The 16348-nt window shown below is 40.6% G+C and overlaps 1 protein-coding gene across 1 annotated transcript in view; it reads right to left on the bottom strand.

Moving 5' to 3' along the window:
* Positions 1 to 922: 922 nt before the first annotated feature.
* STON2 (stonin 2) overlaps positions 923 to 16348 on the bottom strand; it is a gene marked incomplete at both ends in the record, with an annotated part of 57160 nt that continues 41734 nt past the window's right edge. Inside the window, 3 exons of the mRNA XM_080620002.1 lie at positions 923 to 1006; positions 2288 to 2490; positions 7587 to 9422. Of these exons, the coding sequence (XP_080476128.1) occupies positions 923 to 1006; positions 2288 to 2490; positions 7587 to 9422 (2123 nt within the window). The remainder of the gene's footprint in view (positions 1007 to 2287; positions 2491 to 7586; positions 9423 to 16348) is intronic.

Genomic DNA, 16348 nt, shown 5'->3' on the forward strand with positions numbered 1-16348 from the left:
CACCCACCTTTCCCACCCCAGAAAACATAAAAAACCCCAAACCCTAGTGTTTCTCCCTTAAATATCTTTCTAGGCAGGAATGATCTAATCTCAGTCAAGTCCCTCCTGTATTACCTCTGTAATAAGACACATTCCCTGTTACTAGCAGCTGTTACCATGTTCAGTCAAGATAATAGAACAGACTAACAAATAAAAATTTTAAGAAATTGCAGAGACTTTCTTGTAACTTGTGCAGACCCATGAAAATGTGCACAATGACATGTCGTCATTCAGGGGATGAGACAGCAGGGGGTGAATAGAAGAACAGCTGCATGATTAGCTGTTCTGTCTGTAGTTCATGTGCTTGACTGTTTACTATGTTTAAGATGCAGAGTTTGTTGATTCTTCAGAATGGTGCTCAGGGTTTTCACTCTGTTGATCACTTCAGAAATAAGATTTTATATCATTTTTCACTTGATGCTGCCCGGGTTTTATTTGGCAGTTCAGAAGGAAGTGAATCTGCCCATGACCAAACCAACAGGCATACAACAACAACAACAACAAAAGGCTTAATGTAGGAGGGCAAGATTGTAAGTGAGATAAAGACTGCTTTCTGGTTTGACTGTGATGCTTGTCAGACCATACTTCAGTGCAGAAACTAAATGGTGAAGAGGCAGAAAAGGCAGGCTTGACTGTAATACAAGTCATTCTGTATATCCCCCATATGTACTTAAATTGTTCCATGGGTCCACTCCAAACAAACCACATACAAGCTTCTTCTCAAAGTACGGATCATCACAAGGAAAAATAATACTCTCTGGAGCATTATTTTGAGAGTAGTACTGCATACTTGTTAAAAGAAAAATATCAAATCCCTGCAAGTTCTTTCTTCCAGGTTTTTTAATTTGACCACCCCTCTTGTGACTTGCAGACTGGTCTTCCTTCACTGAGTAGCACATTCATTGACATCTGCTGTATCTTCTCCCTTCAGATCCTCATTCAAGCTTTTTTTCTGCTCTATTTCAACCTGGCAGAGGAGAAAGGGGGAGAATATTGGTAATGAGAAAGGAAATTGCAATAATAACAAAATCTTCCTTAATGGCAGTCCATGTTCCACTAAGATAAAGAAACTATTGGTAAAATGAGAGTGCTTTGAAGAGAAATAGACTGAGGAGGGAAAGCTGGATTTTATTTACTCTAAGTATGTAAGTCTAACCCAAACAGCATTACAATTCAACAGTGTCATGACATCTTTTCCAGAAGAGAAAAAGTGATGCAGAGAACTGGTCTCACATGATTTTATATTAACTACCATCTGTAGTTGTACTTTGAATTCAAACCCAGAACAAAATCTGCAGAGGACAGGTGGCTTCCTAAGTGACAGAAGACGACCAGCCTAAATTTTAAACTCTGATGTGTAAAGCAAGAGCTTAATCTTCAAAATGCACAGAATCACAGAATCATAGAAGATCTTGACTTGGAAGGGACCTGTAAGGATCATCGAGTCCAATTCCCTGCTCCTCGCAGGACTGCCTAACACTAAACCAGACATCGGCACATTCTTGCCATCCTCAGGCTCAGGTGCTTTGGGCTACAGATGCCAATTTGTACTGTGATGAGGCCAAGGTGATCTACATTTGTTTTCTAAACTTCAACACCTCTGAAAACTCAGGAATGATCCAATGTCCAGTTCGTCAGAGGAATGCTTAGGAAGAGCAAATATCTTCTCCAGAAAATTTACAAGACTACTAAAAACCTATTACCATTAAAAATATTTGCCATGAGAATCTTTTCACTATCTCTCTGCTCTGAAAGAAAGCAGGTAGGATGCCAATTTCTCTACTGAGTGATCAGCTAACATGCAAATTTTGGCATTCTGAGGTTCTTGGCAGGTATATATGTAGTGCATTTTCCCATCTGCTCCTCTCCTTAGGGCAGGCAGGAAGAAGAAATATCTAAGCAGAGAAATAATGTGATCCTTTTGTGTGCTGGAGCACTCCCACTGTAGCTGCTATGAAGAGCAGAAAAACTCCCTGTTCACACTTTTACTGTATCAGCTAATATCCAGTAGCCATGAGTATGCTTTTCCACAAAGCAACTGCAAGCAAGGTTATTCCATCTTTGCTGAGGGATAATCTGCTGCTTTTTTACCATCAATAGGCTGCACATGGGTAGCTACTGCACAGAGCCTAGCATGTGTCAAATTCCCACTGCATCTGCCCATGGCATTTATCTGCCTACAGTTTTCAAGACAATTAAGTATGCAAAGTAACCACATACTTTGTGAGTGCCACATACTCAGTTTTACCTTGTAACTGTAGTGTGCTGAATAGTTGACCCACTTCCTCACGTTGGTCTTGTCCTCGACAGAGATGGACCGAACAGTGGCTTTGGAGGCAGAAGTGGTGGGCATGTCAAATTCCACATCTACATAGCGGACAAAACTGGAAGGCACTTCCCGGTCAGAGCCAAGCTCTAAGTGACAGAAGAAGCTGTGAGGATGGCCGGAAGCTGGAAAAAAGAGCAAAGGGACATGAAAGTCGTGTTGGATGGATCACAAAAAAACATTTAGGAAGAAGCAACACCATGAAACTGCAAGAAACCGAGAATCTGCCTGGGTGAACTAGTTCACACCAAGTGACAGTATCTTACCTGTTTGAGTGCTGTAGGAATTTCCAGAGGAATTAAACAAAATTGCAAAAAGGATTGCCAATCACTCTGGTTTTCTTTTAGTGGGTGAAAATACAAGACGTAAATCAAGCACAGTAGGGTAAAGGTATTTCCCCTCTTCTGATTCCCCCAGTGCATGTAACATGTTAAGTGCATTGTGGCATATCCTTCTGAAATGTCTGTATTCATAATGAGAAAAGGTGGGATTTCACAGATAGTTCACATTTGTTTGAAATTGTTATCTTAATTTTTAGCAAAAGAAAATATACTGGCTAATGTTAAATAACTTTCCTGGGTTCAAAAAGCAAGTTCATGCATAGCTTGGAAGTAACTGTTTATTCTTTACCCCATGGCAAGGTGAAGAAAGAATCATGTTTAGCTCTGTCATCTGTAAATGATAATCTTTGTTATTATTTTCCCCCTTGTGTTTTGCTGGACAGCAGTGACGTTTAAAAATTGAAGCAGGGACTGCTAGTCAAACTAGACTGGTTTTATTTCTGACTGCAGCCAACTCCCTAACATCTTGAGCGAGTCATTTAAGGTTTGCATCTTAATCTTTCTGTCTACAAAATGAGAAAGAAAGCCTTCAAAGCCACTTTGGGCTTTTCTGATTGAAAGGATCCAGAGTTTCTTCACAAGTGGAAGGTTTAACAACTTAAGTCCCTGCAACAAATCCAAGGAGAGGCAATGCAGTTCAGCAGAGACAGCACTGATACGCAGCACCACAGCTGGAGCCAGGTTATGAATGAGTGGGTACAGTTATCAAACAGGCATAAAAGCTTGAGTTCTGCAAGCATTAAAATATATCACCAGGACTTTCATCAGGATTAATTATCCCAAGCAGAATGTTGACTCTGGTTATAGAGTGAGCTGGGAGCTCCCTCTGACAGCACATCCTGGCTTTTTATACCTGGAGCACGCTTTCCCTGGGTAAAATCAGTGGCACACAGCAGACCTCAAAGATGATGCCACACACCATGGGCCAGCAGCAGCCCCACTGATTCCGGGGAGATCACTGTGCCTCTAGCGCTGCAGGGTTTTTGCTTCTGGCCAGTTCTTGGGCTTGGCTGTGGTGGACACACCTGTGGTGGCAGCACACTCCAGCCTCTGCCATGGGACACTCGGGTGCTGCTGCATGTACCTGGTAACCACTGCTTTGTGCTACTGCATTATGGAGATGCCTAAAAATGAGTCATTCCTGGCTCAAAATTTCTGTGTTCAGCACTCAGTGCTGGCAACCAACTCCCAGTCTCAGGCCTCCCATTTGATCGTATCTCTTCACTCACCCTATGCCAGGCTCAGCAAACTCATTGCAATCCTTCCTGCTCATCTGCTTTGCTATGCTTTTCTTCTCTAGATTGCAGTGGGCTGCTCCCTCCTTCAGGCTGCCTGGATTGCAATGGAGGTCCACAGCAGTCTGAAGGAGTGGCAACACAGCACTGGTGCAAGCCACTGTTCCAGCTACAAGGTGTTCAGCTTGCACTGCTACACTCCTGAGCTGGTATATGCTCAGCTGCTTTTGGGATGGACACATGTGAAAGTAGCACTGGGAAGTGTTTAACGAGGCTTGAGCACACTGTGTGATGGGTGCTTTGGACATCTGAGCTTTTAAGCTCTTCATAATTTCAACTGGACACATGGAACTAGCAACCACTCTTCTAACACACATGGTGGATATTCACAGGCTCAAAAAAAAGGGGAAGGGAAATAAAGGGGAGAAAAGGAAGAAAAATAATAACACAATGCAACTTACAATGCAATTTTCCAATAATTTAATTTCTTCCAGTAGTTTTGCCGACTAACAGAAAAGACCGTGCACAACACTCAAACAAAATATGGAAGTTATTCATTTAAACCAGCACATCATGGTAGGCAACAAGGTGAAGTGATTAACAAAGGAAGTCTTTCACCAAAGCTATAGCGAAAAATACCCAGCACATGAGTATCCATCAGTGAGGCACATGAGGCACAACTTCTGTAGACTCTCTGTTCAACAGGCTCATTCAGAGCTCTTTCTCTAATGGACAGGTACAGTTTTTAGTAAAATCAGTCAACAGACTGCTTTTGCTTTGCAGCTTCTGCTGCCTTAAGCTATTAACATTTAATTCTGACAATCAAGGATCTCGTAATATAATTCATATATATGCATGGGTTACCGTGATTGGAGAGAATCTGTTCCAAATGACTCCGATATCCCAACAAGTTTGGATTAAAGGATTTAATTTACTTCAGAAAGTATACCAGGTGCCTGGATCCACAGCCAAAGTAAAGCAAAGTCCAGATATTCAGATCCAAGGTTCTGCACATAGACTACATCCCTGCTTCACTGGAGGTGCATTTTCCCATGATTGAAGACCAGGTGGATGTTTTCCTAATATTCTGCTGGTGGATTAAAAAAACCCAAACATGTGGACCCCAGCCAGCTGCAACTGAAGCTCTGCAGACCCTGTAAATAGGCTTTCTTTATCAACTGCTTTGATCACATTAATTGTGAAGATGAGAAGGGCAATAAAGATTGATAAGCTATTTTGGAAAGGATTTTAGCAATGTGGTTAGTAGAATCCAGTCCATAGCTTTTTCTTAGGTTAAATCACAGTCAGAGTACACACTCTCCTTCTTTTGTCATATGCTTTTAAATGTCCAGTCATAAGCAGCCACTTTGGCTACAGATGGAGCAGATAACAAGTTTCTAAAGTGAGAGTGCAAAGGGCTCCATCCCATTAGAAAGCACAAAGAGAAAACATTTGGATAAGATAGCAAAGCTACTGAAATAGTTTGGGAGCTAGGATACTACAATCTGAGTGCAACCAGCGAGCTTTGGGAGGGACCAGCTCTACTCTTGTGTAGATGAGGTACTGGCCATGTTTTTCTACTTAGTGCTTGAGAACAGCATCATTTATGCGGACTTTTGCAAATAGGTGGAGGTGAGTTATTATATGACTTGTGGGTAGGGCTGGATACATACACAAGGTTGGGAGTAGATCACACATTAGTATTGCATGGTCAGAAGAGTATGTGGTCCATCAGGAAAATCTAAGGATCAGGAATCAGTGCTTTTGAGTACCATTTATATCCCTCATTGCTTGCCATGTATTTTGAGTAAGAAAAAACATGGGACAAGTGCCATCAAGAAATGTAAACAGTCCCTGAGAGGCAAGGTCAGATTTAAACTACATTTGGCCTGCCCTGTCATCATTTTTGGATTCCCTCCCTCTCACATAACTCATGTGTCCTGGCCAAGACAGTGCTTGCACGGCCCTTCCTTTCCCTGAAATTACATCTGACCTGACCGGAGGGGCGACGACACTCTCTTCCTCTCAGGATGTAAACAAATACTAACTGCCCTGAGTTCTGCATGGTGACAATGATGGATAGATGCTCTGTGGCAGGGCTCCAACAGCAGCACTAAGTCTGTGATGCATTTCCTCCTGACACCGGGATATATAATAGAGCCTCACATTCGGAGAGACAAGATCAAGCACACAAGAGGCACAGATCAACATCTCCCTCAAAGTAGTGATGGGTAAGGAAGCATCACGTCGTAGGAGGCAGTAGAACCTGGAGTTCTGCCTCTTCTCCGGGTTTGCTGCTGGCATGTTCTGTGATTGTGTTAAAGTCTGGGGGCTTTCGTTTCCCCAGCTGTAATGCCTGTATGGTATACTGAGATTTTTGGAGAAGAAGATGCCACAGAAGGCCCAATTTCACAGCATGCAGATGGCATAGAGAGATTTTCCTCACAAGCATGTTACTGCTCATAAACAGCCTGAGGTTAATTTTGCAGTGCAGTATTTCTCTTGAGTTCCCAAGCTCTCTCTTCGTATGTCCTATACTACAGAAAACACGGAACCTTCACTTTTGTTAGAAATATCCCTCCAAATTTGTAACCTGTGGTGTAAGCTGGTGTCCTTGGGCTGAAATGTGGTCCAACAGACTAGAAGACTTGGATCACTGTTCTGCTGACACTATAGCTTAAACTCAGGAAAAACATATGTCCTTAAAAGTGCCAAATCTGGTACTGAACTTGCCTTCAGCGAATACTGAATACAGAAACCCTCCCAGTCACCCAGCTGCATTACTACAGCATTAATACATTAATATTAAAAAGTCCATGTTTGTAAAAAGCTAGTCTAGATCAGAGAAATTCAGAAGTAGAATTCACTATGAATAAAAGTAAACCTGAGTTGTCTAGCTTTATTGCACACCGCAGATGAAAGGCAGGAAGTGGAATGACTGGCAGTGATGGCCAAAGGCAACAGTAGTTTGCCCGTAATATTTGAATGTTTAATTATGAACGTTACTAGAAATACAAAGAATTGTGGGGTTTATGCTGCTATTCACTCTTCAGGTTGAAGCTGTATTTACCTGTCTGCAATGGTTACAGAAACACAGCCACAAACTGGTGCTTGGAAATGTCTTTTTTTTTAATGGTTGCACAATATTTTCTGTCCTCTTATAATCCCCATTCCAGATACTTTCTAGGCATTAGCTGTGGTATATGCGTTGAAATATATAGCACTGGCCCGTATGCTTGGCAATGCATGGAAAAGAAATCACATGTGCTGGAGGAACTACAGCAATTAACGTGGTTCTGTGATTCAGTGCTGTGGCATAGTATGTTGCCTTTGCAAGTTACCTGAAAAAGTATGCACACAGAGACGTTTGATGCCTAAGTCCCATAATGTAATCAGAAAAGCAAAGCATAAGGCATATTTTTGAATCTGGAAAACCTAAACCTGTTTTATCATTAGCAATGTTTGTAGGATACATAAAACTACTGCAATTAAAGTTCAGATAAATGCTTCACGCAACTAACTGATGTCTTTTGGTATACTACAGAAGGTGATTTATCCCTCACCATGTAAGCCCCATGTTCTTTATCTTCCCAAATACATAACTCCTTCTAGTTTAGGCCTGCAGAGACAATATGCACCACTTACCTGAGTTTTTGTCAGGCAGTCGGTTTATCCTCCATACGATGGAATTAAAGGCATGCTCGTATTTGGCAGTTCCCAAAGTTACTCTCATTACTGGCTCAGAACCAGACAGACTGGTTGATCCAAAAGTGGCCCCCTTGTTCACCTTGGCTTTCAAAGATTTCTCCCCCAGGACGCTCTCCTTGCGGAAGTTCTTTACCCACTTGTTTGGCACAGGGTAGCGGACCATCACGTTTTCACAAGGGACCTGAGTTAAAGGGTCACGGTTGGAAGAGAACCCAGTGGACATCATCAGCCAGCTCTGCACCTCCACCTCAGCACCATTGATGCTGGCAGCTGTCCTCAGAGTAAAAGGCAAAGTTTTCTCAGCAAAGACAGTTCTGAATCGCATCAATTCAAACCGGCAGGCATCCAAGGGGTTGAACAGGATAATACGGGAGTTATTAAACACATCTTCGTCCACACATGAATGGAACCGACAGCTGTATAATTTAATCCACTTAGTGGTAGTAGTGGGCATAATATCCTGCCTTGCAACTATTTCATTCCCTTTGATCAGGATATCATTAAGGCCGAGTCTGCATTCTGCCAGGCCAGAAAGGAAGCTGAGAACATAGATATGGGTCAGCACACTGTGCTGAAGAATCACACTGTCCCCTTTGGCTAAGATGCCATGAAACTCATCCCTGACATCAACTGTGATTTCTTCTTCTTGATAGTTCAGTCCCACTGTGCTCAGATCTGTTGATGAGGCTGGCAAGTTCATCAGTGTGTCTTGCACAGCACTGATGAAGCTAAGGAAGTCTTCATAATCTGTAGTCCCAAGTTTGATAATTTGCTCTCTCTCTGCTGTGTGAGCAATGGCTGGCTTAGGCTGATACTTCTTTTTCTCCTTGTAGGTTGTGCGGTCCAACCGCACACTGTGTATCCTTCCATTCTCATCATAGTTCTGGAGTTTGCGCTCTGAAATCTCATGATTGATTTCAAGTTTGAATTCCCGGAAAGGTTTCTCCAATCCTTTCTCATAATAAAGCTGTATACATCCGCTGTCAGTCAGCTTGACATATATTGGTCCCCAGTGCCTGGATGACATAATATTCTTCTTCTCTGGGATCCTGAGCATCATTGGCCATCCATCCTTTGGCTGAGCTGGTGCCAGATTAAAAAAGGCTGCATCCAGATCATATGGCATCATGGGGTCATCATCAGGCAGAGTAGGGGTGCTCACATGATCTGGGTCTCCAATCTGAAGTTGCTTGAGCTGCTCTACAGCATCTGTGTGGGTTATATTTTTGCTTGCCTCATGGAAACTGATGACATCAGACTCTTGATGAAGAATAACGAGAGAGTCTCTTTGGATTTTGCTTGGAGCACTGGAGACAGAGGAGCTTTTGGAACGCCTGTCTTGCTCCTCAAAGAATGAGCTGAATGGGTTGATGGGTGAAGGTTGGACATCTCGCAGAGATTCATCCAGGAAGGGATTAGTAGCACTCCATGGTGGTGTTTCAACAGAGGGCAACTTGGTTAAGGAGAAGAGATCGAGTTTTTGAATTTTGGAGAGGTCCCCCAGGGTGCTTTTAGGACGTTCTCTTTTCTTAAAGGATGTAGTGAGGTTAAAGTTAACATCTGGAGTCTGTGTTTCTGCAGGTGGGGTGTCTGTTTTCAAGGGAGAAAGGTTTGGTGGTGAAAAACTGACTTCATTGTCATCAAAAGTCACCCAGCTGGGAAAGCGAACTGTGGTTGGGGTAGATGAATGCCCATTCATGGAGGTGTTGTTCAGCTGCCAGTTAACAGCCTCCATATCTATCTCTTCATCTTCCTGGAGAGACGAGGAATTGTCTTTAAAAAAAGAGGGGAGGGGAGGAAATTTCACCTAATTACTCTGAAGTTACCTAGTTCTCTTCAAGTACAGAAAACTACAGTCTGCACAACAGTTTGCAGGCTCAACAAAGGCATTTTCATATTCTGGGCAAGAAAGATAATCAGAAGACTTGGCTAAAATGCTCAAGAGTCTGGCCAGAATTAACAAAGAAATAGACAGCTGAACACAGAAAAGGAATGCAGTAAGAAACAGAAAAGGAATTACAGCAATGATTGTATTGCTCTCATTCCAACATAATGACTTAAAAAAAAACCCCACAAACTTAGCCCACATGTTGCAGTGATTTTTTAAAACCTTCCCTCTCTAAGCTTTCAGGCTGCATTTCTTCTCTCCACTTACCTTCTGCCATTTGTTCCCTCTCACTCTTGTTCTCACTTTTAGCCTTTCTGTCCCCATACCCTTTGCTCTAGAGAAGAATACAGTAGGGGAGGGAATGAACACTGAAGAAGAGCTCTTCTGCACTTTGTCTCTACATATTTGTCTGCACATTTGCTGTTAACACAAAAGCACATGGGGATTTGGTGAAGACACCATAAAGGGTATGTAGGTGACATTTTTGCCCAGGATGCGTTCAGCAAAGAGACTTTTTGGGTTACCCAGGGGGAAAGAATCTGCCAGTCCTTGGATGTCTTTAAGAATCTCTCAGAGAAGCAGTGATCTAGGGACATACGTTAGCATACAGAAAAACATTTCTTTTAACTTGTTGAAGCTGTCCCCATCCTCTGTCAGGACATGGCACCTTTGACCACTATTTTCCTAATCTCAGGATCTGCCAAGACACTCTCCAGAAGCTTACATCTTACCGTGCTATTTCAATCCCAGCTCTTCCTGGTGGAGATAGCTGCAGTGGTAATAAGGTGTTTTCCAAAATGAGCATACATTCTCAGAGTTCAGAAATTAAAGGGTTTTCTTCCCATTTTCTTCCCACTGAGCTAATGAATAAAAGTGCTTCTCAAAATGAGCAGCCAGCATGAAATTACACTCTGCAGCTACACTATGGGTTTGCTGTATGCATGATACAACAGTATGTATGCATTTGTGCCTGTTGCTTCTGATAGATAAATAGGTCCTATGTTTTTACCTAAGTCACCGTTCTTCAGTACAAGCAGAAAAGTGAGTGTAAAATGTAGCACTTTGGTATGGATGCACACCTGTGATATTTTACAATATTAAGAACAGCAACAATAACAACAACAACCTATTTAAGACATTCTTTAAATTGCCACCAGTTCCCCCAAAAAGATGAGCTTCGTTTCCATTCTGCCTCAACCATAATAAGACAATTTGACTTTTCATTCCAGTTACCATTTAGGATATGGAATAGGGAACATTCATGTTAACCAAAGTCCTGCCACTAGCTTATTATAATGTCACGGGTAACTTGGTTTTCTGGGCCTCTCATCCCAGCTGCATGGAAGTTCACTCAACTTTTTGACCTAACGATAAAACACACAATGCAAAAGGTTAGTCTAACTGAGAATTACATATGAAGAGAATGATACCAATTTGTTTTTCAAGCCACAATAATAACAAAGCAATAACAAGAACAGATAGCTTTTACAGACTATCCATGCATTTCAAAGTGTATTTGAAAAGAAGTGGCACTATCTCAATTTCCCTGATTTTCTTCTCTACTCTGACATTTTACTCCCAGCTTTGCACCGTGCTTCTCTGTAGTCCTTGCTATTGTTTACATCACTGGATGCTCTTTTGTCTCCAGTGACCCACAGTGGTAAGTCTTTTATCTGTTAAATTTTGCCACAAAACTATAAATAGATTTGTGAGGGGAAAAAAACAAGCCACCTTAATATCATTCATCCAAACCATCTTATTATCACCCTAAGAGAGAAAGTAATAAAAACCCCACCAAGAATAATCTGACGTTGTTCTGATCCTCAGGTCCATACCAATACCTTCCTACGTTGTCTCATGCTTTTCCAGTACTTTGGTTAGCAAGCATGTAATCCTCTGAAGCACAGCAAAGGCAATGAAAAGATGTGGTAAAAGTCTCTGATTTTATGGTATTTCTGGGAAAACATTTCCCATTTCTTTTAGGACTTCTAGAAGTCCTGTGTTTATAAGATCAGGGTTTCTTAAGAGTGGACCACCTTTTCCCTGCCTGCAATTATAATTTTCCCCTTTCCCATATCTTAGCCTTTGAACTACAGAAATCAAATGGGAATCCACAAATAAAGCAGTAAAATCATAAATAGAGGCAGATGAGAAGACCTCCTTGACAGTCTATGTGAAAAACACAGAAATCACCTGAAGAATTTCTTTCTAAACTAAGTTTTATAAAATGCTTGTTTTGACTCAGATACCCAGAAATACAGCAGAAGCACTACAAGAAGATGGTTTCACATGTGTAATCATTTTTGTAATTTTATTTTCCAGAAGAAATCAGTAAACTGTTATTTGATTTGTGGAAGTTGTCAAATCTGAGAAGTGAAATAATCTTTTTTTCTCAAACTAAAATCAAAAGCACATTCTGCTGCTGCCAAAGAACCATATGGTTAGGTTTACAAATGTTTGAAGAATACAGAGGTGGTTCTAGGAAAGACAGGTTTTTAGCTCTGTCTGTAAGAGAATGGCTAATAGCAGGGAGTTTAAAAATAACAATATGCTAATGCAGCTAGGCATCCAAAGAAAGTTCCTAAGAACTAGATTAAATAGTGTGTTTCCCAAGAGAAATACTGGAACCTCTGCTGCAAAGGCAAATATAGCATGGTGAAAAATCTTGTCATGGCTGCAGGATGGTTTAGACAATTACTTCAGATTTTCCCTTCTTGACTTTTGATGAATTCCTGAACATGGGTGATAAAGTTTAAAATGTGAATGCACCCCAGTACGTCTGGGAGAGGACATTTAAGAAAGTGATTTCCTAGATTAACTCCTTGCTTTTCTAACTGCTTTCAAAATTCCTTCCTACAAAATAAATCATGAGGATTGGTTGCTGATGGGGTGCAGAGTGGCTCCTGACTAAGACTAGATCTGCATAAAAAAAGATGTGATCAAAACAAAGCACTTGTTTTTTTCCTTCTGATCGACTGACTTTGCTTTCTTAAGTAAATGACTTGGATAAGTGTTTTCTTTGCAAAATTAAAACACCTTTTAATTGTCTGTTCTTGTCAGAGTCCAACCTGACAGGTTGCTCCAGCCAGCTACAAAACAGAGGAGCAGATTTACCAAGGTGAAGGTAACAGTAGCTCTGTTTCTTTTCCCAGTGACACCAGCAATGTGAGCCCTGGGCAAGCAGCCTCAGGCTACCCACATAACTATGAATCTCTGCATAGTTCCCCCACATAAGTGGTGCCTGCAAACAGCACTGGCGTACCTTACTATGTACATGTCTCAGTATAATTACCAAGCCATTAAATAATTGGGAAACTTAAGTCCACAGTGAACAATAAAATGCCAACCTGCATTGTAATGAGTTTTTTTTTGTCCACAGACCTCTTCATGTTTTGTTGGTTTTACAAGGGTTCAGTAGCAAAACAGTTAATCATTTCAGTATGACAAAACTGAAAACCAGCATTGTTATAATGGATGTAGAACATCTCACTATGATCAGCCTCTTGTGACTCACTACAAGGAAAGGAGGCTTTAGTTCTCATCTTTTCATTTTTCTATTTAAAGTATTTTGGCCAAAACCACCAGGTATTTTCATGCTAAAGGACGTTGATAGAGACTGGAACATAGATTTGTAAGCATTCCTGCAGATATTGTCTGTCTGCAAGATCTGATGTGTGGAAGGGATGAACGCTCACACACTCTACTCCTGCAGCTGAACAAACCATATACAAAAATTTAACAGCAATCTAGCTCCCCAGTGTGTTGAACTGTTAATACAAAAGCTATGTTTATAACTTCATACTTTATGGCACAGCTAAGAAACATTTCAAAATCATCACAGACTAAGTAACCATCAGAAGGTGCAAGATGGAAGACTGAGGTAACAGACCCAATCTCTACGGTTCTTTCTTATTTCTTCTTCTACTTGGCAAGTTTCTCAGATCACATTGAAAGGATTCATACTTCAGTAACTTTTCAGGTGATCATACTTTGTCATATCCTGTCACTACAACTCTTTGAACTTAGGTGTCTGAATTTAGGCCATGTAAGTCAGTGGCCTGATTAAACCTAGTACAGTTTTATCCCAATTCTGCAGTACTGTTCCCAGCAGTGGGTTAATGACTAGTTAAATATGATGCCTGTTGCTTGGTTAACTACTGCAAATTCATCACAAGTCACAAAAGAAGTTTAATTGTTGAAAGAAGTTAAATAATCTGAAGTTACAAAGAAGTTGTATCACTGAGCTACCATCTCTATTTAAACACAATGAATTTCATATACGTTCAGTTAATTTATCCCCATGAGCCTCTAATTTTTATAAAAACTCTCCTATTCCATTTTAAGTGTAAGCCTTCATACAGATACTAAACTGAAGATGGAATACAAGCAAATTATGACTTAGCCCCACACAGCGAGGTTGCAGCAGTCCTTATACTGCAAGAACAATGTTGAAAAGCACTGTGCTCCATCTACCATCTTAAAGGACTCTAGAAGATTTTGTGAACTTTACGTTTTGATGTTTCGAGATTTTCTTATCATTCTGCATCTACACAAATGTGTGTATTTATGGGAAGGCAGAACAACTGTATTTCAGGCATTTATGCTTACTGTGCTTTGTTGCCCTGAATTATTTGCCTTCTGTCTCCTTCACTCATGCTGCATCTCGCTGCTTGGAGAGGGAAGAGAACATCTTCCCAAAACCTGAGTCTGACCATTAAGAAACTGGTATTGGACTACTCATGAGAACAGTGGTAGTTGCAGCTGAAGTCTCTTGCAACCAGCTATGTATGACGTTACTAGAGTGCCTTTTTCTGTTTCACCTGTTTTCCTCTCCTTCCTGTTTACCATTATTCAACTGGAGAAACTAATTAAACAAAGACTGTAATTCAATCAGAGCCCTGTCATTATTCCTTCAGAAAATGCTCAAGATAACAAAATCTGTTTGTAACTTAGAACTTTCCTGCATGATTAAATTTAAAAATACTCAGTATTTTTATTGTGTTATGTTTACTGAGTAGTTAAAACTGGGTCATGAAAAAAATACATTTCAGATGTGGTATGGAATAAACGAAACAACATTTCAGCAACTTATAATCTATGCACTGTTAAGTCCCCTTTCCTTGTACTGATCTCAGCTACGCTGTCTGCTCTTGGCTGCAGCTATAGCTTTGCAAAAGTTTCTTACGTGTTCTGCAGTCTGTGCTGTGCAGCAGGCTGGGCTAGTCTTAAAACAATACCAAGCATCTGTAACACACCTCATGCATAAAACTGGTAAATTAGATTCCTACAGCAGATATCCATATCCAGAAAAAGTGTTTTCCAAATACACTGCTTAGGTTTGAGTCTGTAAACACTTAGAAGTTAGTCTACTAATACTCTTAGAATTACAGTCACAAACAAACATGTAACCTATCCAGAAATCACCAAAGCATTACAGCAAAAGATAGATATATATTCCTGGGACTCCATTTAATAACAATTAATCATCTGAACAGTAGATTACAAATTACAGATAGTTCATGAAAGTCATGGACAAGGTTGTTAGTGTCCTGAAGAAACTGCCAGATCTTAATGCCAGGTAGGAACTATGTGGCAAGAAGTTAGAGGCAATAAGGAACTTTAAAAGGGAATAAAACTCTCCTAGTGATAGTTAGAAGGCATTAGGTACTCTAAGAAAAAGCACTGTTTATCACTTAAACCCAGCTTTCTTGCTTTTTGTTTTGTTTTGTTTTCCTGTGTTGTTTTTTCTTTTTCAGTAAAGGCTACTTTACAAAGAAATTGAAGTAAATACATTTTGCTCTTGGAACATACTTACAAACTTCTGTGTAAAACAATGATAGTGAATGGGTAGCAAAACTGTCACAGAAAGAAGTTTTTTTTGATTTAAACCTAGTTGAAAGTCACAGATCTAGAAAGCAAGTGTTCTACCCGAATATCAGTTCATGTGTTTCTGTTAGCTGGCCAGAAGGTGGTACATTAAGACTGATACAATTAGAAGAAGTCTTCAAGATTTTTACAAGATTTAGACAACACTATGCCTGCTCAAAGAATTCACAATATATATGTGACATAATAATGCTGTTTTATAATTAAGACTCATTTGAGCCAAGTTGTGAACGGATTTCACATAAGCGGTGGAGAAAGCATTAGAAACTGCTTGCTTTTCCTTAGAACTTATCTTTATTAAACAAACATAATAGACTCATACTGTAAACACCATAGCAACTAATCATACGTACGTGATTCATTACAAAGCAACTTTGTTTCTATCCCTGAAGACATAGCATAGATACCACTGACATATTTTTACGAATGTGTCATCTAACTTTGTTCTCAGCAAGGTGTGCTCGGTCCACAGGTGACCCAGACTATGACTACACCCTAGCCGTAGCCATTATTACTATCATTGGAGTACTTATGCTCCCAGTTTGGCTAGGCTAGAAAAAGCTTGTGTGTGAGGGAACAGAGAAGAGCTAGGAAACACGAAGCTGAACTTGTTCTAGCACAGGGATCAAGAGAATGACAAGTTCTCTGAATCTCTCTGCTTCATCTTTCATCTGAAAGAACAACGAACAAACAAGAACAATGGAAGACATGCACATAGCATTTTTCAGAAGCAGTTCCTTTCAAAGTACATTAACGAAGATAAACACAGTCAGTCTGACTGAATGGACTTTGGACCTTGCTTCTACCCAGAGGTCTGCTTCCATCTCTGATTTTACTCAGCTGTACATACAGCATATCCTTCAGTAGCAGAACTGCCACTGTGACAAGACCACAGAGCTAGTGAAGAAATATTCTGAAAGTGAGT

Source organism: Psittacula echo, assembly GCF_963264785.1.
Source record: "Psittacula echo genome assembly, chromosome: 5".
Classification (NCBI taxonomy): domain Eukaryota; kingdom Metazoa; phylum Chordata; class Aves; order Psittaciformes; family Psittacidae; genus Psittacula; species Psittacula echo.